The 25863-nt window shown below is 44.4% G+C and overlaps 1 protein-coding gene and 1 pseudogene across 1 annotated transcript; one reads left to right on the top strand and one right to left on the bottom strand.

Annotated features, from left to right (window-relative positions):
- The first annotated feature begins 906 nt into the window (after nucleotides 1–906).
- On the top strand, nucleotides 907–25445 carry DCAF7 (DDB1 and CUL4 associated factor 7). The gene is made up of 7 exons (XM_045836227.1): nucleotides 907–1288; nucleotides 11560–11718; nucleotides 12418–12529; nucleotides 12916–13034; nucleotides 15917–16126; nucleotides 17280–17397; nucleotides 20542–25445. Exons 1-7 carry the CDS (start codon nucleotides 1151–1153, stop codon nucleotides 20712–20714), a joined length of 1029 nt encoding a protein of 342 aa, XP_045692183.1. The 5' UTR covers nucleotides 907–1150; the 3' UTR covers nucleotides 20715–25445.
- LOC123816957 lies at nucleotides 19607–19937 on the bottom strand (annotated as a pseudogene).
- Nucleotides 25446–25863: the final 418 nt, after the last annotated feature.

Here is a 25863-nt window from a genome sequence, read left to right as displayed (position 1 = left end):
ATCAGGTCCTTTGTTCTGAGGACTTATATAGTGGGGTAATGGGGGTGAAGAAGTTACATATTGATTGAAAGGTGGTGCCAGCTTTCCCCAGGGGACGTGATTACCCAAACTTAGGTATGTGTGGGAGTCTGTTAGCCCAAATCCGTATCTTGCTGCAGGCCACATTTGTTCATTTTGTTATAAAACAAATGTGAGACAGGAGGCAGTTAATTAAAGTTGAGGCAGTTACCCAAAGTTATTTATGGGCTCTTTATGTAAGGATTAGGAACTCCCTGTAACACCCGATAGTGACCAGAGGTAGGGAATTAACCAAAGTTGTTTTATTTGCTTCATTTGGGAGGCACTGTGGACCCCCCTCTCTTTCCCCTTCCATGCCTTGGAATGAAGACACGGTTTCCCAGACAGTGGAAAGGATACATAGAATTTCAAGGGCTTCCCTCCTCCCGTGCACCTGGCGATATTGTCAAACCGGGGGCAGGACTGCTGAGTTAGTGAGTGAGACAGGCCTCCCTCCTCCTGCCTGCCTTGGTTTACGATCTATCCTACCTAACAAAAAGAGGTCACACAAGGGGTTTCACTCTCAGACTTGGCCTAGAACTTGAAAGCCTGCTGCTCCCCACTACAGCCGCTAAACCACCCACGCCCCCTTTCACCCGCACTGCGCTAGCTCTCTGACTGACATCTTGATCAGCCAATGACCTATGGGACAGAGAAAGAGCCTGCCCCCTGTAATTAAGCTGGACGAGTAATTGGGATGACAAACATTTGCACCAATAGCGAGGAAGTTTCAAAAGCTATAGGTACAATAGCCAATGAAGAGAAGGTGCTTCCCTAAATGACGTGCCAAGCAGCCAACCACCGGCACCACTGTGGAGAACGCGTGGCTTCCGTTTCGAGAAGGGCGGGAGCAGTGTCTCAAACGGAAGGTGGTTGTTGTCCGAGCCCAAGCAGGTTTGAAAGTGGGGGTCGGGCCGAGGCTGTGGTTGTCTGTTGCCGAGGCCCCGCTTCCGGGCTAGGCTGTCCCTGCCAGCCCCGGCCCCGCCTCCCTTCGGACCCCTGGGTCCCAGGTCCGGCTCCTCGGCCGCCGCGCGCCCGGTCCGCCTCAGTCCGCTGCTGACCCGGCCCGCACTGCGGCCCCACGGCAGCCACCATGTCCCTGCACGGCAAACGGAAGGAGATCTACAAGTATGAAGCGCCTTGGACCGTCTACGCCATGAACTGGAGCGTGCGGCCTGACAAGCGCTTTCGTCTGGCGCTGGGCAGCTTCGTGGAGGAGTACAACAACAAGGTGGGCCGGGCAGGGGCTCGGAACCCAGTTGACGGGGAGCGGGCCCCTGGAGCGCCCTTTCCGGGCTGGAGCCCAGACCCCAGGACCCTCCTGCGGACTTGGCTTAGCGTCACGGAGCGGTTCCTCTGAGTCTGGTCTTGAGCCGAGGGTTTCGCACTTGCAGTTAACCCCGGCACCATTCCTGTGTAGTCAGGAGAGTAGTTACCCCGTACCCCCATTTTACTGATGGGGAAACCGAGGCACGATGTTGTGGCTTGCCGAAGTCAGACAGCTATTTCGTGGCGGAAACAGACCTCAAACCCGAATTTACACCCCAGTGCTACGCCATTTATCACTCCTGTCTCCCTTCCCTCCTGCCGCATTGCTTCAGTTGGGGGGCGGAGAAGGAGGAGGAAAGAGAGAGTGATGACTGTGAAGGATAATGCTCGCGATTCAGTTGGTGGTCACTCCTAGCCAGGCTGGATTTCTCTTAGGGCTGTTTACCGCGCAGGCTTCTCCTCCCCCTACTCCCAGCCCCAGGTACTGTTCATGGTTAACCCAGTCCCTCTGCCAGGATTGCCATTGCTGTCTCATATCTGTCCTTTAAAAAGCGATCTCTTTTTGGAAATCTTAGCCTGTAGCCTTGATCCCGCCACTGTTTTCTGAATAGAGAAGGATGACACTTGCCGTATCTTTCCTTGGCTTCTTACTAATACAGATGTATTACCGTGAATGGTAAGTATCCATCAATTTGAGAAGCCTTCGTAGAAGCACAGGTAGCAGGGGGAAGCTTCTGAATGTTGGATTGTTAAGGATCAGAGCAATTGAAAGCCTTGACTAGTGTGTTGAAAGCACTCCTCCTAGACAGTCATGTGCAGGGGAAAAGGCCAGGCAGGCTAGGATTGGGTCCTGACTGGTCCTTTTGACTAGCACATGTCAGTCAGTCTTGTTATTTCTGACCCACAGTTTGTTGTAGGAAAGGTGAAGGTCCCATAAAAAACATTTGAACATTGTTTGTCTGCAGTTCTTTAGCAGCACAGCTGTTTCTCTAGAGTTAGGACTTAACTTCTCTGGAATCCCCTTTGAGAAACTGATAAAAGTGAGGAACTCTCATTGCCCAGACATTACATGTACACAATTTACAGACAAATACCGTGGAGTGCACACTGATTTTCAGGTCCACCCCTTACCCACAGAAACCAGAAAGTCCTGAGCAAGACATAACTTTGTTTTTTCTCTAATTCCTCTTTCTTACGGCCATAGTGGACAGCAGAGCTGGGAATGGAATTCATGGTCCTGATTTGAAACCACATTCGTGAAATTAAGAGCACTAGAACTATTGTTTAAGGATACAGGTTTTTTAAAAAGTGAAATATGTCTTTTAAAGGGCTTGAGTCTCACACAAGTAGATGTTTTTTCCCCCTTGCAAGTTCTTCCAGGGTTAATCTGAGTAAGCAGTAGGTAGTTACATTTCTAAGAGAGGACAAACTGAGCCACAGTTAGGCTGCTGGCAGAGTCAGTGGCGTAATTGGTGTCAAACCTCAGTTGCAGAAACTTTACCCCAAAGTTTGTCCTTTGATTTAGCAATTGTATGAGAGCTCTTTTGTGCCAGGCACACAGGCAGTGTGGCCTTAGTAGTGTAATGCAAACTAATAATCCCAGTAGTAACAGAATAAGCAGTTAACTATGTCTTAACTCACACATGTGATGTAGGTGATCAGTGTCTTAAAGCTATTTTTGTGCCCCAACCCAAGTCAAGGTTTTTGACTTGAGAGTGTGTGTCCGCACACCCTCTGAAGTCAGTGGACCTTTTTTTGCAATTGTGTTTTCAAATGCATAAAGTACATAGGGTTATGAAGGAAACCAATTATATGGAACTACAGTTATCAAGAACATTTTTAAAAAGTGATATTAGTAATATGTATACTTTTATATTAGCTCATTGAATTGCACCATCGCTGTAATTATTATTGTGCTTTTGAAGTAGTGATGAAGGTTTAACAACATTTAAAGATGTTTAACAACTGTAATGTGATATGAAAAAAATCAGTGACTTATATTTGTGACAAAGACACCGAATAATGCGGCTGTAACTGCCTCCATTTATAATTGAAGAAAATGCTAAATTTCAACTACAGGTTAGTGAAAATGTGAATGTAATTTTTCAATTCAAGTTCATGGACCCCAAGGTAAGAAGTCCTGCTGTAGAGGATCTGTGGCTAGAGGCTGATGGGTGGTAAATCCCACTTTAAAGCAGTGATACTCAGGCTCAGTTTTGGAGAAAACTTGACATGGAGGTGCCAGACTTCATAATTTTGCAGGGATTTAAAAATAATTGTTTGGAATTTTCAGACCTTTGGTTTCTGCTTGCCCTCAGCAGGACAGAATAAGTGGACATAGCAAATTAATGTTGATGAAAAGCCCAGAAATGGTCTTTTTTACTGTGGAGACATTGACTATCAGAAAACATGGTTATACTTTTTAAAGTTTGTATTAATGTATTCATGTTTTCCTATAATGAAATTATGCCTAGTTTGATAGAATTAAATTTGTTAGAACTTCAAGAATGACTTAACTTTCAGGTGTTCCAACGTCTAAATCTGGAAATCATTACAGAGTAAAGATCAGGATTCTGTCCCATTATTGGCCATTGTGTTCTCTGTTCCCTGTGGGTTTTGCTGGGGGATGTAGCAGCCTTGGCAGTGAAGCAGTGGTTCTCTAAGTTTTCGTGTGGGTGTGACATCCCCTGAGGGACGGGCACATTCCTGGGCTCCACCCCTAAAGTTAACAGACACTCAAGTCATTCAGACACAGGTGGTCCAGGTGGCACTCTAAGAACTTTACCCTGGAATTACCTTGGCATCTGCTGACCACAGGCAGGAACCTGATCTTTTTGTATCAGTTAAGTGCCCAAACGTTGGTTCTGTCCTTTCATCCAATGAAAACAGCTCTATTACCAGATAGCTAGCCTCCTTGAGGTAGCCTGGATTGAGATCTCTGGCCTGCCACTTCCCAGTTCTCTCTGGCCTTGGGCAAGTTAACTTCTGTGTCTCAGTTTCCTTTCTGTAAACTGTAAGATTAAATGAGCTAATATACATAATGGAACTCTGGCACATAGCAAGCGATTTAGAAATGTTAGCTACTATTTAATCATCATCATCATTGTACCTGTAATTGAAATATAATCAAAGAGAATTATATGGGTATTAGGTAAATTTGACTTCTGAATTTTCCAAAGAGGAATCAGGACCCTGAGAGAGAAAGCTACCTTAAAAGGTCATAATGTTCATTCATTTGCCTTTTAAAGATTGGGAGAGGGGGGTGCGGGTAGTGGATAATTCCCATGACTCGTTTCAACTAAACCCATTCTGTGGTCTGGAAGACTGCAGTACTTGTAAGTACTGTAATGTGCTAATTTAAGTCCCTTTTCTCTTGTTCCACCAGGCTCAGACACAGTAACTCTGATATAAGAACTCTGGTCTTTTGCCTGAGTTTTGACAATATCTGTGGTGTTTAGACAGGTGACATTTCCTGTCTTTTATGGGGAAAGATAGGCAGCAGTTTGTGGCATGTTTCAGGGTTAGTTTTGAATAGAACTGGTAGGATGATGGGGCTTTATTTTGCCCTAATTTTAACTTATCTGATTACTTGTGCTTTAATATCTAGCATCTAGGAAACATTTTTGAGGTTGTAAAGAGAGCGACTATAGGTACCTGACGCTTTTTGAAAAATACTGGTAGTGAATCTGGGTGAGATTACTTTGTACTTGAAATACACATAAGGTGAATGCTTGCTTTGTCAGCCTTTGTTAATTTGTCTGAGATTTTTTTAATGCAGAGTTACTTTATCTATTTGGTGAGTAATTATTTTGGCTCTGGTATGTTATATTTCATCTCTCAGTATTTGTGATAGCCCTTCAGGGTCCTCATTTATTTGCTTATTAATTCAGCAAATATGTATTGAACACATACATGTTTTAGGCACAGTGATGATACTTGGTAACCTGTAGCCTACATTAGCAGACATGAGATTGGCAGCAATAAAGAAAATGTATTATAGTACATGTACGTATTTTTGACAGATATTTAGACTTTTGGAAATTTTGCAGGGTTCCATCAGCTCTGGCAAGACTGTCAGCAGGGGAATTGAAACAATAAAAACTCTTCTGGTTTTAACTTCCTCCTTTCTTTTTTCTAGACAGTGAGAGGACTAATTCCTTCATAGGACCAACTGGATAAAAGTGCTTTTTGCCCTAACCTGGCTCACACAGACGTACTGGAGATGCTGTGATTTGAACTATGAATGAATCTGAGTTCTGTAGGTAGTTTGGCCTGCTTAAGGTGGTGGTGCCTGGTTGGCCAGCCTCAGTGCCAGGAACTGAAGGGGTGCTGTGTCAGAATTCATCTCAGAGTTTGACTCAGCAGGATGTCTGTGCAGGCAGTGATCAGCAACAGTCAGGAACAGACTGGAAGGGAGATCAAATGGAAAAGCCCAAGAAAAGTTGCTTTATTCTCTCAGAATTTGGCTTTAGCTTATTTTGGTTATATTAACAATTTTGGGGAAACATGCCACTGACTGGAGTGGTATATTGATTTGGATAACTTGGAGGCATAAAAAAATTACACATACACATATGTATCGACCTTCATGTTCTGGTACTGGCACTCTATATAATAAATGGAATACACAATTTCCTCCCTCGGGAAGCTTACATTAATAAGCTAGACATGACATCTTTTAATTTTTAAAAAATATAGGGTATGAGTAATGTGAACAATAATTCATGTTGTTATTCATTAAAGTAATAAAAATGAAAGTGAAGATGCGGTCATGCCTTCAAGGAGTAAATATTTTATATTGCATATCTGCTCCTTAGAAGACATCTTACACAATAAAATCCATAGTTTAAAAATAAATAAAACTGATCATGTTTCACAGCTATTTCTTTTTAGTGGCATTTGTTTCACATGCCGTGGGTAAAGTGTTGTGAAGCAACAGTTACAGAAAAGAGCAGAGGAGGGAAAGACAAGAAGTTTAGCAGTAAGATGGGAGACTAGGGAGAAAAAGGCAGAAGGGTCTCCTACATGTTGATAATAAGATGATTAAAGTTAGATAATTTTTCCTTAATGTTCTGACCAGCAGTGAGGAAGGATGGCAGTATAACGAAGATGAAATGGGTATAGGAAGCTGCTGAGAAAGGGTATCTATGGCTGCAGTTTTAAACTCAGAAGGGCAGTTTTCCAGAATAGGATTTTGTTGAGCAAAATCAACAATCCCTTGTTTGGGACAGCGGAAAGAGGGTGCACCGGCTGGCAGCAGGAGATTCTTCAGACCCTGTTTGACACTGTGGGCAAAGGGGAGCTAAGCTGTGCAAGGAGATACAGAAGTACCATCTTCTTTAGAAGCATTACATGAGACTGACTGAACAAGTGATTAAATTGTGAGCAGCTCGGCAGCTCCTCATCTCTGTAAGCTGGGGAGATGCAAAAGCTTCACATGTTTCTGCTAACTTGGAACATGGCCATGACCTCTTTCCCACAGGAACTGTCTACATCATTGAGGGAGAACTTGCCTCATTCAAAAGGAACCAGCACAGTAGCTATAGAAACACTGTAAGTAGGGAGTGGGGGAAATGGGAAACAAGTGGCAGGTAAAGTACCCACACTAGAAAAAATGTTTTTTATCTCAGTTGGAAATTAGTGGCCAGCCCTGCCACACAAAGTCAGAGAATTTAGGAAAATAAAGACCTCCAAGCAGAGATGCAGATCTGGTAAAATAAGGCATGGTGGCAGAAGAAAAACATCAGCAGGTAGAGCCCAGGAAAATAGTGGAAGCAAAAACAAAAATTATTGCAGAATTAAAAGAATAAAAATGAATACCAACTGCTGAAAATACAGTGAGGGAGGGATAGGGGAGACAGATTAAGCAAATGAAATGGAAACAATTAGAACGTACTAGATACAGAAAATAAAGAAGATCTAACTTATATAATTGGTGTTCCTGAAGAAGACCAAAAAAATGAAACACAAAAACTCAAATATGCAGTTAAAGAAATAATAGGAATAAAGGTTTGAAGTAAAGAAAAATGGGCACAGAACAGTTGGCAATAAAACATTTCCTAGGAAAGTTTTTATTGTTCATTTTAAAAGTGAATAAAGGATGTTCTGGACATTCAGGCAAAATAGTCCAGTCCTGAAGAGGGCAGGGAGAAATTAGGCCAGCCACATTTGACAGAAGCTATTGTAGATTGCACTACTATAAATACCTGGTAGGAGTGTGAGTTGCTACAACCTATTTAGAGTGTAAATCAGCATCTATTAAAATTTAAAATGCACATACCTTCTAATGCTCTTGGAACTCTGACCCCCAGAAGTAATGACAGCTGGACACATACACGTGTGTCCAAGGCATAAAATGTTTTGCATCGTTTAAAAGAATGAGTTGGACCTACATATTGACCTAAGTGATGCCCATTGTTTTATTTAATAAAAAGTAAGATTTATAGCATTGGATATAATATCCCATTTTTTTCTGAAAGTTGAGGGAAAACCTTATACTTGTGTGTAAATATGTTCGAGCATAGAGAAGAGTGCGGAAGCAACACACATGGAGTTAATAATTTGATATATTGGGGATGGGATGAGGGAGTTAGTAACTTTAATATACTTATACTTTGATTTTATACAATAGTCATACACTTTATAATTCTCTTACAATCTAAACATGCATTTAAAGAATAAAATAAACCCAATTGGAAGATCATTAAGATAGGTAAAACTTATGTCTGAGTAAGAAAATGATAAGAGAATATAATGGTGAGGGGTTTGTTGTAGGATTTGGCATCGAAATTCTGCTACTCACCCACTTACTCCTTTTTTCAAGGAAGTTATATACAAATAATAATAGCCAAAGGAGAAATCTGGCTCCCCTCTATTAATAGCTGAAAGAGTACCCCCAATAAAAACACTTAGGGCCCTGGCCGGATAGCTCACATTGTTGGAGCGTTGTCCTGATACACCAAGGTTGTAAGTTCTATCCCCAGTGAGGACACGTATAAGAGTCAGTCAGTGAATGTATAAAGTGGAACAACAAGTCATTGGGGTTTTTTCTTTACCTCTCTCTCTCCCCAAAATCAATAACAAACATTTTTTAGAAACATTTAGGAATAGAAGACTTTTACACTGAAAACTTCAAAACTGCTGGGAGAAATTAAGGAAAGCCTAAATAAGTGGAGAATTGCTATGTTCAGGGTTTGGAAGACTCAATATTTTTAGTATAGCAGTTTTCCCAAACTGATTTATAAATACAACACAACCCCAGTCAGAATTTCAGCAGTTTTTTTGTAGAATTTGATAAGCTGGCTCTAAAGTTTATAGAGAAAAGCAAGTGTGTAGAATAGCAAAACCTTTTTGAAAAAGAACAAAGTTGGAGAACTCACACTCTGATTTCAGGACTTCACCAGAAAGTGGCTCCAATCAAGACAATGTGGTACTAGTAAACAGATAGGCATATAGACCAATGGGACAGAACAGAGAATCCAGAAATAGATGCAAAAATATGTGGTCAATTGATTTTCAACAGAGAGGCCAAGAAGAAAGTACAGTATTTTCAACAAATGATGCTGAGGCAATCAGATATTCATATGTAAAAAAATGAACCTTGATTTATACTTTGCATTGTATAAAACAATTATGGTAACTTGAAATGGATCAGAGACCTAACTATAAAATCTAAAACTACAAAACTCTTAAAATATTTGTGACCTGCAATTGGGCAATAGTTTCTTAGCTAGGATAACAAAAAACATGAGCTATAAAAGAAATGATAAACTGACATCAAAATTTTAAATCTCCCTTCAAAAGACATTGAAAGAAAATAACGCCATAGTCTGAGAAGATACTTGCAAAACATGTAACTAGGGCCCTGGTTATTGCAGCTCAGTGGATTGAGCACTGACCTGTGAATTGAAAGGTCACCAGTTCGGATCCTGGTCAGAGCACATGCCTGGGTTTCAGACCAGGTCTCCAGTTGGGGGCATGTGGGAGGCAGCTGATGGATGTTTCTCTCCTTTTTCCCTTTGCCCCTTTCTAAAATAAATAAATAAATGAATGAAATCTTTAAAAACACACACATAACTAGGGACTTGTATTTAGAATACACAAAGAACTCTGAAAGCTCAATAAATAAGGAAACAAGCATCCCAGTAAAAGAAGTGAAACTATTCTATATGATACTATAACGATGGATACACATTATTATACATTTGTTAAAGTCTATAGAATGCACCCTACAAAGACCGAACGCCAACTCTGGGCTTTGGGTGGCAGGTTCATCAGTTGATAACAAACATGCCAGTGGAGAAGACTGTGCATGTGCGGGGGCAAGGGGTATATGGGAACTCTGTACTTTCAGCCTGATTTGTCTATGAATTTAAAAAACAATAAAGAATTTTTAAAGGAGAAAATATTTGAATGGACTTTACCAGAGAATAAATACAGACAGCAGATAAACACATGAAAAGGTGCTAAGTATCATTAGGGAAATGTAAATAAGAATACTACTACTATACCTATTAGAATGACTTAAAAAGAAATGCAAATAAAAATACTACTACTACACCTATTAGAACGACAAAAAGAAAAGCTGGCAATACCAAGTGCTGACAAGGATGTGGAGCATGTGGAACCCCCATGTAATACTAGTGGGGATGCAAAATGACAAATCCATTTAGAAAACAGGTTGGGAGTTTGTTTTTGAATAAAGTTAAACATAAACGATGACCCAGCAATTTCATTCTTAGTTGTCTACCCAAGAAAAAAATTAAGGCTTGTCCGCCCCCAAAAAACCTCTTACATAAGTGTTTATATCAATTTACATTTAATGACCCCAAACTAGAAATAACCCCCAAGTTTATCAACTGGATATAGTGATTACATATAATACAGTATTATTCAGCAATAAAAAAGGACACTACTGATATACACAACGTGGTTGAGTCTCAAGAGTGGCATGCTGGAAGCCAGTCACAAAAGACTCAACACTATTGACTCCATTTATTTTCTATTTTAAAATTATTTTTAAAAAGATTTTATTTATTTTTAGAGAGTGGGGAAAGGAGGGAGAAAGTGAGGGAGAGAAACATCAATATGTGGTTGCCTTTTGTGTACCTCCTACTGAGGACCTGGCCTGCAACCCAGGCATGTGCCATGACTGGGAATTGAACCAGCAACTCTTTGGTTCGCAGGTTGGCACTCAGTCCACTGAGCCACACCAACCAGGGCAATGACTCCATTTATATGATATTATAGAAAAGGCAGAGCTATAATGGATCATAGGTTGCTTAGGACTAGGGATAGGGGATTAACTACAGAGGAGCCCAAGAGAACTTTTTGGGGTAATGCAAATGTCTATATCAATTATTTGGAGAGGTTTACAAAACTATATACATTTGCAAATGTATATATTCCAAATCATTGAACTGTGCACTTAAGTGAAATTCTATTGTATGCATCTATACCTACATTTAAAAAAATAGGAAAATACTGGTATAAGACTGAAAGTGAGTCAGAGTAAAAGAAATTCTATTTTTCTGTTGTATGGTTAGTGCTTATCTTATTACGGATCTTTAGCAAAAATTCCTCATTCCGTCTTCCAGTTGGTGAAAGGTCATAAGTACATACCATGGTGTTTCCCACTGACTGAGCCACAATGGAAGTCAATATTGGCCCAAAATTGACTCTAAGGAAAAGTAACGAGAACCAAGGAACTTTCTCATCAATGATACCATCTTTTTTTATCCCAGTAGGAAAAAAAAGTTCTCGATTGCTCATTTCTCATATTTTTTTTTTGTGCAAACCTGTTACTAGCCAGTGGGGATGAGGGTTGCTTTGTTGTATGGAACTGCACAGGGTCTAAATACCTACAGCCCTTTAAGACAGTGGAGTAACTGAAAACATACTTTATCAGATGCTTCAGGGCTGTGGAGGAAGGTGTAACCCTTGGGGCAGATAATGCGGTTCTATGAGTCAAAAGTGCAGGATTTGGATCTGAAAACCTGTCTTCAAGTTTTGTCCCTGCCTCTCACCAGCTCTGCAGTGTTGACTGTAACCCAGCGCTCTGAGTCTGGGTTTCCTCCTCTGAGCAATGGGATGGTTGGACTAGCTTCCCTCACTCTGTGGTCATTCTTGACTCTGCAGTACTGTGTCAGGACTTTTCTCACTGACAGTGTTCTGATGTACCTGACTCTGCTCCAGAAAAACACATTTATATGGCTCAACTGTGTTGTGTTACAGGTTCAGCTTGTTGGTTTAGATGAAGAGAGTTCAGAGTTTATTTGCCGAAACACCTTTGACCATCCGTACCCCACCACAAAGCTCATGTGGATCCCTGACACAAAAGGTGTCTATCCAGACCTACTGGCGACAAGCGGCGACTATCTCCGAGTGTGGAGGGTAAGCAGGTGCTTGTGTCAGCTGCTGTTAGCAGCACGGAGTCATGGAGACCAGACTGAGGCTGGAGGCAGTGAGTGCCATCGAAGCCCCAGAGAAACAGATGTTTATGTGTCTGCAATGACCTGGTCTGGCTCAGCAGATTTCCTAGTAAACCTAGCCAAGATTCCTGGAAGTTCCTGCTGCTGGCTGCAGCCAGCCCTGGAAACCCAAGGCTCAGTTAACCTGATATAACCTTTGTGGGGGTAGTGATACTTGAGGCCTCTTATTCTGTTTATAGCCAAGATACTTTTGAGTAAATTAAACAAACTACAGGGCCACTGATTCTAGTGAAGTGTGCATGTGGATTATGGAGCGTCACCTCCCCTGTCAGCGGAGCTTAGCTTATTGGCAGTGGCATCTCCTAACCTAGAGGTAGTGCCCAGCCAGGCAAGGTACCAAGATTCATTCTGGGTAGGGCTGGTGAGAAGACCTCTATAGAAAAATTTGGAAAACAGAGCTAGGCAGAGAAGGAAGCTTGGAAAGAAGTAGTATTCAGGGAGTTCCTCTGGGTTTTATTACTCTTTATGATAAAATGTTCTGCTCCCTGCCACCCCCATGTCTTATGTTTACTAAGATGTTATCTAAATGGAGCTTTAAAGATTTTTGGTGAAAATGAGACTGGTTGTTTTTTTTTTGTTTGTTTGTTTGTTTTTGTTTTAGGTTGGGGAAACAGAGACCAGGCTGGAATGTTTGCTAAACAATAACAAGAACTCAGATTTCTGTGCTCCTTTGACCTCCTTTGACTGGAATGAGGTGGATCCTTATCTTTTAGGTAAGGGAGTGAGGGAGTGCTAATTCCAGTTTGAAGAAGCAAAGATAACATTTTCTCAGCTGTAACACTGGGCCAATTTATAACTGGGGCCGAGGGCCATGCATTATCCTAGAATGGGACTAAAGAGACTAGATGTGGAATGTGTTTATTAATTCCACGCATGGAATCGAGCTTCCTGTGTGTGTACAGTTTGTTGCCAGTGAGAGTCCAAGGTCCTAGGGTAAGGATTAAACACTTGACTCTTTTGGGCTCTCCTAGTACCCTCCCTGTTCTAGGAGGTGTTTGTGGCATGTGGTCTGTGCTGAACAGGTAAGTAGGCACTGGGAGAGAGGACTGCCTGGGAACCTCACTCCTCTCAGCCACTGACATGCACTGGTTGTTCCCAGGTACCTCCAGCATTGATACGACTTGTACCATCTGGGGGCTGGAGACAGGGCAGGTGTTGGGGCGAGTGAACCTTGTGTCTGGCCATGTGAAGACCCAACTGATCGCCCATGATAAAGAGGTAATGATGCTGTCCCCCTTCGGCTCTCTGTGCCTTCAGTGTTGTCAGGCTGTTCTCTCACTGTTTGGCAAACGCTGCAGAAATCAATGCTAACATCGTGTCTAAAGTGAAAATAGTAATGTGTCCAAACAGTGGAAAATAGCACTGTTGTAAAGGGGTGCGTTTTTTGACTGATAGAAACAATGTGTTGTACAGTCTGTCATTTTTCTTTTCATGCCCAAGATCTCTGTTTTTTAATAATGAAGTCTGTTATAGACAAGCATGGACCTGATGTGATTAAAAATTAATCTTAGAGTAACACTTATCTCAAAATATATTTGCTTTCTGGGGGAAGGGGTAGTAGGAGGGAGGCAGGAAGAGGGATATTTCCTAGAAGTTAAACCTAATTCATCAGTTTTTCTCAACTTATTTTATGAAATTCTAGTATGTTCACTTAATACTTAAAACTGTTTGAAATTGAATATTGGTATATTTTGATGGTGATGTTTCTCCGCTGTTCATTGTAAACTGCAGGAAGTTCTTTGTGATTGTGTTTTAATTAGAGCATTCTTATGAGTGGTTTTTGGAAAATGGTCATAAATCTTTTCCTCCCAGAGCTGCTGCATGCTTGTAGCACCCTGATTTCCTGTGGGCAGTGTTTCCCTTCTTCTTCTACCTTTCCCTGCACAGTGAGGAATATTATTTTGTGTGCAGATGAAAAGGATGCCTCCACCTTCAGTCAGAAACTTGAGGCTGTCACAGAATGAGAAGTTGGTGACCAGGTTATCATCCTTAGTAAGGGGTTGTTCTTTGGCTTTCCGTGCTCCTAAGGGTAAGATCTGTTACAAGACTGCTGGACTGGGCTGCTGCTGAACCAAGGGGCAAAGGAAGAGTTTGTCCTGCAGAGAGGACCAGTAAGGAACTTCTGGAAACCCTCTTGACATCCAGTAGAACAGGTTGCTACATTTTAGTTATGTGACAATTTAGTTTGCTGTTCTCTGTCAGGATCCAGTCCAGAAAACCAGAACGACTCTAAGTGTGTAAGCAGAGGGGATTTAATCCAGGGCATTGCTTGCACAGGTGATGGTGAAGCCAAGCAGCTACAATGGCAGCAGTGAGGTAATCTAGAGAACAGCAGCAGCGGGGAGGGTTCTGCCTATGGGCCAGAAGGGCCAAGGGAGGAAGCAGGGTTCCTAGAGCCCAGTGGCTGTGTTTACCTGGCAAAAGCTAGAACCATGGAGGGGACGCAGCCATTGCCAGAGATGCTTCAGGGGACAGGAAGAAAAGAGGAGAAATACATTCATGTCTCCCTGCCAGAGGAAATGTCCAGGACCAGCAAACAGGCCCTGGACTAGCACCCTGGCCTGGAAGAAGTAAACCTGAGGATAGTTGCTCTCAGAGAGACAGCGATGTCTCCCAGCACCTTTGGTTTTTCTCAGCCCGCCTCTCTGTCAAGGTAAAGACTTGTTTGGGGGCTCTTGTTGTACATGGTGGATTGGTGTAGAGGAAGGTAGCATACATGTGGGGTTGTCGTCTTCCCTTGGTTTGTAGCAAACTACACTAGTGGAGCCGTGATGAAGAAGCAGTCAGTTAAAGCTGAGGGAGCTTTATACACTCGGCCACATTGCCCGTGGCACCCTGTCGCTCAGTGATGCTGCTGTGGTGTTCCTGTTCTTGGGAGTTACTGAGAGCCGGCCCCAGGGTGTGTGCAGATTGATAGATATGCGCCTGCCCTCACACAGCTGGGCGGTGCTGGACAGAGCCTGGAGCTGCTGGGCCTCCTGGTGGTGAGCTGGCCAGTTCCCTTTGGAATCATTCCTCATTCCTACCATAGAGGGAGAGGTGTAATTTCTTCATAGTCAGAGAAAAAGGGAGGTTGTATAGAAACAGGTGCTCGTCTGGCAGTGTCCTGTAGTAGGCAGAACCTTAGGAAGGCTGGAGTCATGGCATTTAGTGAGAAATTCAGTCTTGTCGCTCCAGAAATCAGATGTTACTAATCTTGACCCCAGAAGATGGGTTTTGTTTTTCTTTCATTTGTTTTTCTTTTTCAGTTTCTGTCTCTCTCTCTTCTCTCTCTGCTTGTCTGGCTCTGGCTTTGTCTCTCTGTCCTTTCTCTAAAGCTCTCTGTTGCCCTCTGCCTCTATTTTCTCATAGACAGTAGTGGTGATCAGTGTTTGCAGCAAGTAATAAATACAGAAAATAATGATTCAAAACAAATTGATTTACTTACAAATGCAGACCAACTAGGAGAAGAAACAGAGCATGTCCTAGGGCAAGAGAGTGATATTAAACTCTTTGTGAATACAGGAATGCCTCCCATTATTTAAAACTGCTGTTACTTCTTGCAAATGAGTCTCAGGTCCAGGTTTCACAGCAGAACCATCTTGGCTGTTAAGTGGCCACAGGAGGGCTGCTTCCGCCTCTCTAATTGATGATCTTGGCCTTAGTGTGGTCACGGATCTGCCTCTCACTGCACACAGATGAAAGCCACCAAGGCCCAGGAAATAAATGTCTCAATCTTGTGTCGTGGTAGAAGACAGCCACTGGCTCCAGCTTCCGCTGAGCCTGTCTAAGCACGCAGCATACTTGCTCAGTGTACTTGTGCTCTGTTGGTCGGCAGGGTGTGTGCTCTTTGTTCTGTCACAGGGGTTGGAGGAAGAAGACTTGGAAAGTGCATGTGGGAAGAAGCCAGCCAATTTCCAGAGCAGAATGATCTTCACTTTTTGGGAAGTCACTGATGTTAGAGTTCTCAAGTTCCAGACTCACAGACACTGTTTGGCTCTATTCAATTCCTCTTGTGTCGTGAACAGGGGTTTAGATGAACTAGGGATAGCACATTTCCCTGGTATGGGAAAAGGAGGTAATGGAATGGGATCTGACCGAAATGTCTTGTTCACCAACAGGTCTATGATATCGCGTTTAGCCGGGCTGGGGGTGGCAGGGACATGTTTGCCTCTGTGGGTGCTGATGGCTCGGTGCGGATGTTTGACCTCCGCCATCTAGAACACAGCACCATCATTTATGAAGACCCACAGCATCACCCGCTGCTTCGCCTCTGCTGGAACAAGCAGGACCCTAACTACCTGGCCACCATGGCCATGGATGGAATGGAGGTGAGAACCCTGCTTCAGATAGCATAGGCCCTGCCACCTAACACAGGTACTACTTCATATATCAAGAACAGTGGTTCTCAACTGGTAGCAGTTTTCTCCTGGTGGATTTTTGAAGATGTCTGGAGATGGTTTTGATTATCCCAACTCAGCAGGAGTGGGGCAGTGCTACTGGCATCTCGTGGGCAGAGGCCAGGGATGCTGCTAAACCTCCTGCAGTGCACAGGACAGGGCTCCACAGCGAAGTCTTATCCAAACCCTGGGAGTGCGGAGACTGAAAAAACCTGATAATAGAACAAGCACAATATGTTAAGAACTTTCAGTACTCGAGGAACTGAAGTTGGTGTCAAGAAAAGCAATATCTAAAAAGTAAACTAAGTCATATGTGCTCACGGGGCTGAGTAAAGAAACAGGCAGTTTCCCCCTTTTGTAGTCAAGTCAGATTCTTCTAGCTTTGGCAAACAAACATGGAAGTAGCAACTCTATCCTGTTACTTGATAAAAACAGTAAGTTGTGGGTAGAGATGATGCGGCGATTAACTTTGTTTTGTGGAGCCAGTCCCTCAGACTCCTTACATTCCAGATTCTCCTTTGGGGGCAGAGAGTGCTGAGCATGCACGGAAAGTCAGCATGTGCACCCAGGGGGACTTGGTGCAGTATCCAAATTCAAGTTACCTGCTTCTGTATCTTCCCTTCCTTATCAGTCTGAAGACCCTGTATTGCTTTAGATATAGACTATAAACTACCTGTGTCTTCTTTGTGTTCTTTTTCCTCAATCCAGTAGCTACTTTTGGGACAGAGAGCCTATGTATCTAATAATCTTTAAATCCACAAATGAAGGAGGTGTGCTTTAAGAAATTTTTTTTCATCCTGGCTGGTGTGGCTCAGTGGATTGAGTGCCAGCCTGCAAACCAAAGGGTCACTGGTTCAATTCCCAGTTAGGGCACCTGCCTGGATTGCGGGCCACGTCTCCAGTAGGGGGTGCACTAGAGGCTTACCACACATTGATGTTCTCCACCTCTCTTTCTCCCTCCCTTCCTCTCTGTCTAAAAATAAAATTAAATAAACAAACAAACAAATAAATATTTTTCTCCTGTGTAGTGTCTTTTGTTTTTTTTCTTCTGCCACACTCTGAAGTTTACTTGTTATTTCTGCAGGTAGTGATTCTGGATGTCCGAGTTCCATGCACGCCTGTCGCAAGGTTAAACAACCACCGAGCATGTGTCAATGGTATTGCGTGGGCTCCACATTCATCCTGCCACATCTGCACTGCAGGTAATCATGGCAGGGGAGGGGCTACCTGGGGAGGGAGAGGTAAGAAGATCTTTCTTAAAATCATAATCTTACTGTTTTCCAAGGATAGTTTGAAATTTTTACACAAAGTAACTCAATTAAGAGGTTCCCCACACTTGTGAAACTGAAGCAGTCCAGTTTTCCAAATGCTCTTGTATTCTCAGTGAGATCAGAGCATCTTCCATTTACTATTTACATCATGTATCAGTTATAGACTCGTGTCTCACACTGTTCCCCACCACCCTCCCGAAATCTAGATTGACACAGAGGACTTGGACCTAGGAATGTGGGCAGTCTGCCTCAGACATAACAGAGTTGTTGGGACCGTCACGATTGGCATCTCCCTTGGGCGATGTGAGGAACCCACAGGGAGCTCTGGATGCATTGAAGGGCTCTTCGTGGCCTAGCTTGGTCAGTGCTGTGTGACTTGTAGTTTTCATTTCTCCGTTTGCCAGACCAGAAGGAGAACCCCTTAGAAATAGGCTGGCTATCAGTGTGCTTTTATTTTAGAAATAATATAATTCTCTTATTAAAAATTAAAACAGTACAGAGGCATATAAGATAGGAAAGCAAAAATCTTTTCTCTTTCCTATCCCATTTCCACCTCAGTTGTACTCTTCATAGGTGACCTCTAACAGCAGTTTGTGTGTCTCCTTCCAGACCTTTCTATGTGGATATATGCAGGTGCACAGTCTCCCACCCCCCGTACAAATACTTGTCCCTTTATTATACACAGATGGGATTTCACTCTAGCCCCACAGTGTTCTGCACCTTATCTTTGTCAGTGTCTAGGGTTTCCTTCTAACTATGAGTATTCCTCTTGCTAATCAGCACTGTCCTCATTTCCTTGTTCATTATGGAGCCAAAGGAGCAGTGTAGTGGTTAGGTGGTTTTCTGCCATTTTAGCATTAATTTGAAAGGTTTATGAAGTCTTTGCTGTGTTGGGCCTTTGCTCATGCCTTTGCATCTCATGGAGGGGCAGTTAGGGCCCTGCCGCCTTCCTCTGTACCTTACTCAGCTTGTGGTCTGACTTCTTCATTACTGCCCTGTTTTTTTTTCCCCAGGAGTGTGTGGATAGGAAGGGGTGGGTGAAGGGAAAAATAAAGGTGTCGTCCATTGTTCATGGGGAACAAGAATGTTCCCCCCAGCAGAAGTTCATCATCTGCTCCTGCTGCTGCCTCTTTTTTTAGAAAGAAGGGAAGGGAGAGAGAGGGAGAGAGAGGGAGAGAATCATCAATGTGTTGTTGCCTCTTGCGTGCCCCTACTGGGGACCTGGCCAGGCATGTGCCCTGACTGGGGATCAAACTGGCAACCCTTTGGTGTGCAGGCTGGCACTCAGTCCCCTGAGCCACACCCCCCGCAGGGCATCCTGCTGCTGCCTTTGCCTGGCTCGCCGCTGTTGTGTGGGCTGCACCTGTCTTGGGTCCTTTCCGTGGAAGGAGGTACTGCTGAAGAGTGTGCTTAGTTTAGTTTTGAGGAAAAGAACTTAGTGCTTTAGAGGTGCTGAGCCTTTAAAACAGTTCCCCAGACATCTTGACAGATTGTCACCAGAAGGGCATCTCACACCTTGCCTGGGTTACACAGCCGTGGCAGGAGGCCAGTGAGGGTTTATTTTATTCAGATCCCCTGTGTATCAGAGACAGGCTTTCCCACTGGGATGGGCCGATGGGATTATGAGACACTGTGAGAGTGAAGGTCCTTGCTTTTCTTTTTCTTCTCTTAGATTAAGAACTTACTATTTTGATTATAAAAGTAACATGATAACATTGCAGGTCACTTTAGAACTAGAAAAAAGTAAACCTAACCAACAACCTTGCCATCCTAATAGTACCACTGTTCTCGTGATAGTATTTCCTTCTAGGCAGCTCATGTGCTTTTATATTTATTTAAGGTGACCACCTTCTTCCTGGGGCCTTTTACTGGGAAAATTGTTTTTATTTTTATTTTTAATTTTTATTTATTTTTTACTCTTTAAAATAGATTTTATTTACTAATTTGAGAGGGAAGGGAAGGAGAAAAAGATGAGAACCATCGATGTGTGAGGAACATTCATCCGTTGGCTCCCCTCTGCATCTTGACCAGGGACTAAACCTGCAGCCCAACCGTGTGTCCCAACCTGGGATCCTTCGCTTTGCCAGGGGGCCCCCAACTGAGACACACAGTCAGGGTTGTTATTTATTTATCAGTAAGGTTAAATCCTTGAGGGGCACAGCATTGCACGGGTTCTGTGTCCAGTGGCCTTTGCAGGAAGGTTGCTGCGGAATTGAGCACAGGCCGAGCCCGTTTGCATGAGCACGAGTTCCCTTTCCCCAGAGCACTCCCGTTTAGTACGGTTTGCCGTCTGGAGTCACTGTGCTGTTCTTTGCTTTGTACACATAAGCACATCTCTCGCCTACATAGAATTCAGTTTCATCTCGAGCATCAACACCTTCAGTTTTAAGAAGAGCTGTGTGCTCCCTCTGGTTCTGGAGACCCCATTTATAGCCAGCAAAAATGGCCTTGGACCACAGCCTTCCAGACATGTTTATTGTAGAAGTCCGGTTCCTGGCAGGCTCCACAGGCTCCCAGATGGTGAAGGAGTGGGAAGTTGTTTTTAATAACACATGTTCACACAGTACTTCATCTCATTATCTGTTTAACACTTCATTTAACTGTAAATGCCCATAAAATAGGGGGGAAGTTCCATTAAATTGAATCATCAGAGAAGGATCTTTAATCACTCAAGCACTGTAAGTGGCTGAAAATGACATGTTTTGAAATCATTTTTATCTCACCCCATCCTCCTTTCCTGGTGCCTGCTCAGCCTACATGAGAGGTGCCCACCAACTCCCACTCTGGCTTCCCAGCTCTGAGGCAGTGCATACAGCCCTGGGACAGTCGGAGGCTCACTTTGAGTCTGCCCTGCCACTCACTGGCTGCAGAGCTCTGTGGTTTGGGGCAAGCCCCTTAACAGTTCTGAATCTCAGTTTCCTCGTCTGTAAAATGGGCTTAAAATAAAATCTCCCTCACTGGGGTTTTGGTGAACAGATGTTTTGTAAAGTCGGACTGCCACCACTACCAAATGCAGAGGTGGTTATCTTCTTTGCCTGAGGTGTGACCTGGCTTTCTGGCTTTCTGTGTCCCTAGCGGATGACCATCAGGCTCTCATCTGGGACATCCAGCAAATGCCCCGGGCCATCGAGGACCCTATCCTGGCCTACACAGCCGAGGGAGAGATCAACAACGTGCAGTGGGCATCGACTCAGCCCGACTGGATTGCCATCTGCTACAACAACTGCCTGGAGATACTCAGAGTGTAGTGTGGAGGCGCCACGCCCAGGAGGCAGGGGCTTATGTATTTCCCGCCTCTGCCCCACCCCAAAGTAAGAAGAAACATGTTTCCAGTGGCCAGTGTGTCTTTCATTGCTTTGCACCCACTATTACCAGAAACTGCTCTAGATGTTCCTGGCCAGTCACCCCATCACTCGGCGCCGGACTCGGCGCTGTGTGATGCCTCCTCAGCCCAGGGCTGAGTTTTAAGATTTTTCTCTCCTTTCCTCTTCTCCTTTGGTTCCTCAATTAAAAATTTCTGTATATTTGTTTGTCAGCCATCGTGTTAATGAGCATTACCGGCACTGGGCGTGTGCGTAGTCCTCTGCCCCAGATGTCTCTGTCTGTCTGTTGCCCAAGGCAGCGCTCTGTGTCCATGTCCGTGCTAGCACTTAAGTGGGAACAAATAACCAATCTGAAGTTGTCTTTCCTCCTCTTATCTATGTCTGTAACAAATTTCAACTTTGTATATTTTTTATCTATCAGGCTAATTTTTTTATGAAAAGAATTTTACTCTCTGGCTTCTTCCTTTGTTTCGTAGTCCTCCCTATCAGCACCTTCCTCCTTTCCCTCCGTGCCTGGACGTGGCACTGGACCCTTGTCCCCGTGAGCAGTTTGCCTTCTTGAATCACTGCCTGAGCAGAACTGACCTGTCTGGGAGTCCCACTCCGCCCTGGTGCTCTGAAGTCGGCCAGCTCTCACAGCTTTTCTCAGCCTGGCTCTTCTCAAGGGCATTCTGGGCTCCAAAACAGATGTGTGAAGCCTGCCGTTTCTCCCTGCGGTACCTCTGTCCAGCCCCACAGGAACCTCCCGAGAGTGTGCTACAGCTGAGATGGGCCGGCTGGGGACTTGAGGGCAATGGTTTCAGGAAAGCTGAGCCCACAGCATGTTTCCAGTACCTAGTTTCAGAGTCTGTTTTTCCCTCCAAATAAAAGCCCCAGAAATTCTCTTTCGTATATTGAACGATAGGCAAGAATGATCCATAGCCCAGCTTCAGTATGTCTGTGTAGTTTATTGAGACTGGTGGTCTCTCAGCCACTCCTTGGTTGAGTGCCCTGAGGTGAGACTCCTGTGTGAGAGACACACAACGTGTGTGTCTTACCCTGAAAAAAGTCTCAGTGTGGGGAGATGCCACCTCTTATAAGGGAGGGACTGATAGGCCATTGTGATTTCAGGCCATCATATAAATAGATAGCTACAAAAAGAATCAGAGACCCCAGGGTCAGCCAGTTAACAGCTCTGTGCACACCTGTCCGCCGCCCTGCCCCCAGGTTGGGTTCCGAGCGGTATTGGACTTGGAGGGCACGGGTGTCCGTTTCCATTCTGCGAGTAAGTTCCACGGAGGGGGCTCGTGTGCAGCTCTGGTTGTAGGCCGAGTTTGGGACACACTTAGAGTCTGGGCAGGAGTCTGCCTGGTTTGTCATGCGCTGCCAAATGGCAGAAGGTTTCTGAGACCCAGGGAGGGTAGCAGGCTTTCGGTCTGATGGTTGTGTCCATGGAAGCTCTCTCCTGCTTCGTCATTCTGAGCCCTGTGAGAGCTTTTCTGCTGTCTTCCTTTTCAGAAGCAGATGTATTTGTATCCTCAAAGTCATACCTCTTTACTACCCAGGGGCTTGTCCCAAAGTAAAAAGCTCTTTTATTTCCCTTTCTACCTTTTTACTTTTTTATGCTGGTCTTGGGGCTCTTTGGCTGGTCACCTGCTTGAGGTGTACTCCCCTGCTTTTGCCACCAGACTTGCAGTATGTCATGGGGAGATGTAAAGTGAGTGGTTCTTGGTCTGAACCCTCCTCTGCTTGTAGTTGTGTTGGACAGTTCCAGGTCCTTTTCCCAAGGGTAGCCTGCTCCAGGAGGCGGTCAGTTCCCTCCTGTGGAAAAGGGTCTGAAATGGAGGTTAGGGTGGTAGAGGGACCTGGTCCTGCTTGGCAGGGCTTAAGTATACTGAGTTCTGATTTAAGATTCCTTTCCCAGTCTGCACTTAAACCTGGTCTGAATGGTGAGATTTGTCAACTAGAACTTGAAAACAACCTGGAGAAAAAAAATTACTTAACAGAAATTAGAATATACTTGGTTAAAGTTGCTACTTATTCACCTACAACTTTTGATTTTTTTTTCCCTTCCCTGTGGACTCCCAGCCCGTCACCGTCCAAGGTCCTGCAGTGCAGTCCTCCTCCTCACATCCCCGTCTCCCTGCGCTGACACACGCTTGCTCACAGAGGTTGGGACACTGGTATTTGGAAGTCCCAGTTCCTACCCTCTCCTTCTGCCACAGGCCAAACGGCCTCATGGTTGAGGAGGGGATTTCTGTGGTCTCGAGATTTAGAAAGCCTCTCAGCCAGCCATGTTCCAGAAGCACAGATCTGTTGTAGTTTCAAAAGCAAGTGTCTGTTTAATCTGTTTAGATTCTCAAACTGACAGCCAGAGAGCATGGGTGGGAGGGTCTGCACCTGCTCTCCTGGAGTGTGAGCACACCAGCTGCCAGGATGCCGTTGGAAGGGCCATGGTGGCCCCTCTGCACCCTGGCTCTGCTGGCTCTTTGGCTTGTTCTTGGCCCTTGAGCTGAAGCTACCCTTTGTTTTTCTTATCTGCCCTGAGGGGAAGTGGGGGAAGGTGCGGAATAAGTTTGGCCTCAGGTTCCACTTCAGAGAGCTGGTGAATGGGTACAAGTCCTCCCAGAGCTTGAGTGTTTACTCTCAGGAGAGCTGGAACCCTCTCCTTCCAGGGAGGAATCTGGCTGCGAGGAGAGGACTTGAAGAGGGAAGATATTTAATAACTAGGTGAGAATGTTTTATCAGAACCAGGATCGACTCTCAGAGAACTGGTTAGGTTTGGGGAAGAAACAAAAAATTGAGATTTCTACAAGGTTTTGATGATAGTCGTGGCTTTAGAAGGAGATTTAGAATGTGAGAGAAAATCAACGGTAAGTGTTGCTTTAGGTCAAAGGAGAAAATATTAGAGGGCAGTAATGGCCTGAGGTGGGGAAGTATTCACACTGTCTGAGGTGTGGCCTGGGTGGCAGGGACCATTCACCGGCCGTCTGTGATGCTTGGGCTGGAGGGCCAGCCCAAGACCATGTATCCCCCTTCCCCTGTGTAAGAACATGGCAGTTCCTTCAACTGCCTGGCTTGGGGAAAGGGAAGCCATTGAAGGGGGACAGGGTGACAGCTCAGGGCAGAGGAGTGTCTCCCTGCAGTGATGCAGCCATGCATGATGTTCGGTGGTAGAAATCTTCAGGTCTCTGGAGTCCAGTGATTGTCCCAGACCGTGGCTCTTCTTGGCTGTAGGTTTATTGAGAGCCGAAGAAGCAGAGGTTGTAAACAGTCATCCTGACTTTGCCCCACCTTTCCCCTTTCTCTTCCTCTTCTGTTCCCTCTTCCTTTCCACTGTAGAACTTTCTCCCTGCTGCAGCCTGGGCCTTGAATTCCTAGGCTATAAGAATAGGTAGGGCCTGCAAGGTTTTCCAAACACAGGAGGGCCAGCCCAAGACCATGTGTCCCCCTTCCCTTGTGTGAGAACATGGCAGTTCCTTCAACTGCCTGGCTTGGGGAAAGGGAAGCCGTTGAAGTAGAAGTCTCAAAGCAGACTATCCCCTTTACTCTCTGCACTCCAGGATGAGGAAGGAGGGCTATGCTTGGCACTTCATTTGGTTTTTCCCTGGGAGGAAAGCTGAACTGAGCAGTCACTGTGAACTTGGGGCCAGGCTCTCTAAGCATCGTATTTCTGTACTGGCCAAACCAGCTACCGAGAAAGTCTCAATTGCAGAGCCTTGCCCACCTCCCGCACCTGCACCCTCTTCCCCCACAGTGGGCATTGCTGCTAATGGTCAAAGGCAAATATATGGGCCAGGTCCTCTCAGGCTACTTTCTGCATATTATTTTTTAAATATAGGACATGCAGGTGCCTTTCCAAAGAGGCTTGGACTGGTATATCAAACCAGAAACAAATAAGCTAATGAAAGTATGAACTCGAGAAGAAAGATGTTGGCAGTCTGTGTAACAGCTGGGAAACTTGGAAGTGCCCACCTTTGGGACAAGCGAGTGGATATGAACTTGTGATATCTGCTATTTAAAAGAAATGTTCTCACCTTGGGTTGACTGTGGTGTACAGTGTGTTATGACTTGTTGAGCTAAAGCTTTGACTTGCTTCTTGGGTCAAGTATGAATCATTTGCTTTGGTTCCTGTGTATTTTATGAACCCCTCTGTCAGTGACTTTCCATCCCCCCTCCCCTAGTGTGAATTTGTAGCATGATTGTACAAACCTCTATGTAGAAAATGGAGATTTCTTGTTCTCTGAAATGTTAAGCTCTAGCCAATCAATCTCTGTCCCTTTTAGCCTAGTGTGTCTGAACTTACTTTCTTGTTATATATTTAAACTTTTCCTCTATACCATAGATTTTGTGGCATCCTTTGGTCAGGTGAAGAGGAAGCTGCCCCTTGCAGAACTGTACTGTAACCATTTTTCTTTTTAAGATATTATTTTCACAGGACTGATTGTACACAGGGCTTTTAATAAAATTTTAACACTGTGCTGTGAAACCACAATGGTAAATCCCCATTGAAGGCTATCTCAAAGGCACCTGAAAGTGGAGTGTTATGTCTATGACTTTATTTCTTGCTTAATTAGGTATATTAAACCTAATTTTCAACCTTTCATTCTGTTTCAGCCTCCTGTATAAGACCATATTTTCTGTCCATCATACTTTGTAATAAAACTTGAACATGTATAGGTTGACTGAATTTCTTCTTGTGATAAATTCAGTTTTTCCCATTCTGCCACTATGGTCATGTTTCAGAGACACTGGCTGGGGGATTAGACTCCACCCCAGCTCACCACTATCTGACAGCCTGCCTTACCGCCTTCATCTGAACACACAGCACCTACTCCATGCCGGGGCCATGACCCTCACGTTGTTCACAGCCTACCAGAGGAGACACCCACAGACACAAATACTGTCAGTGTTGTGGAATAACAGGCGTGTTCAGGCTTACTGGTAGTCCTGAAGAGTTGGAGGTCACCTACGGCCAGGTGGGAGCCAGAGAGGATCAGGGTAAACTTCAGAAGGCAGATACTGGAACTAGGTTTTGAAGGCTAAGCAGGAGTTCTCTGGGAATAGGGAAAGGTGTCTAAGGCAGAGAAAATAC

Source organism: Phyllostomus hastatus, unplaced genomic scaffold, assembly GCF_019186645.2.
Source record: "Phyllostomus hastatus isolate PE091 unplaced genomic scaffold, TTU_PhHast_1.1 phas_contig_210, whole genome shotgun sequence".
In the NCBI taxonomy this organism is placed as follows: Eukaryota; Metazoa; Chordata; class Mammalia; order Chiroptera; family Phyllostomidae; genus Phyllostomus; species Phyllostomus hastatus.
This window is presented reverse-complemented; position numbering and strand designations above follow the sequence as displayed.

Bases quoted from the DNA above. Each gene is read 5' to 3' on its own strand.
- DCAF7 (XM_045836227.1), top strand. From the start codon at position 1,151: ATGTCCCTGCACGGCAAACGGAAGGAGATCTACAAGTATGAAGCGCCT. The intron at 1,289-11,559 runs GTGGGCCGGGCA...GTTGTGTTACAG, and splicing joins TGGAGGAGTACAACAACAAG to GTTCAGCTTGTTGGTTTAGA. The intron at 13,035-15,916 runs GTAATGATGCTG...GTTCACCAACAG, and splicing joins TGATCGCCCATGATAAAGAG to GTCTATGATATCGCGTTTAG.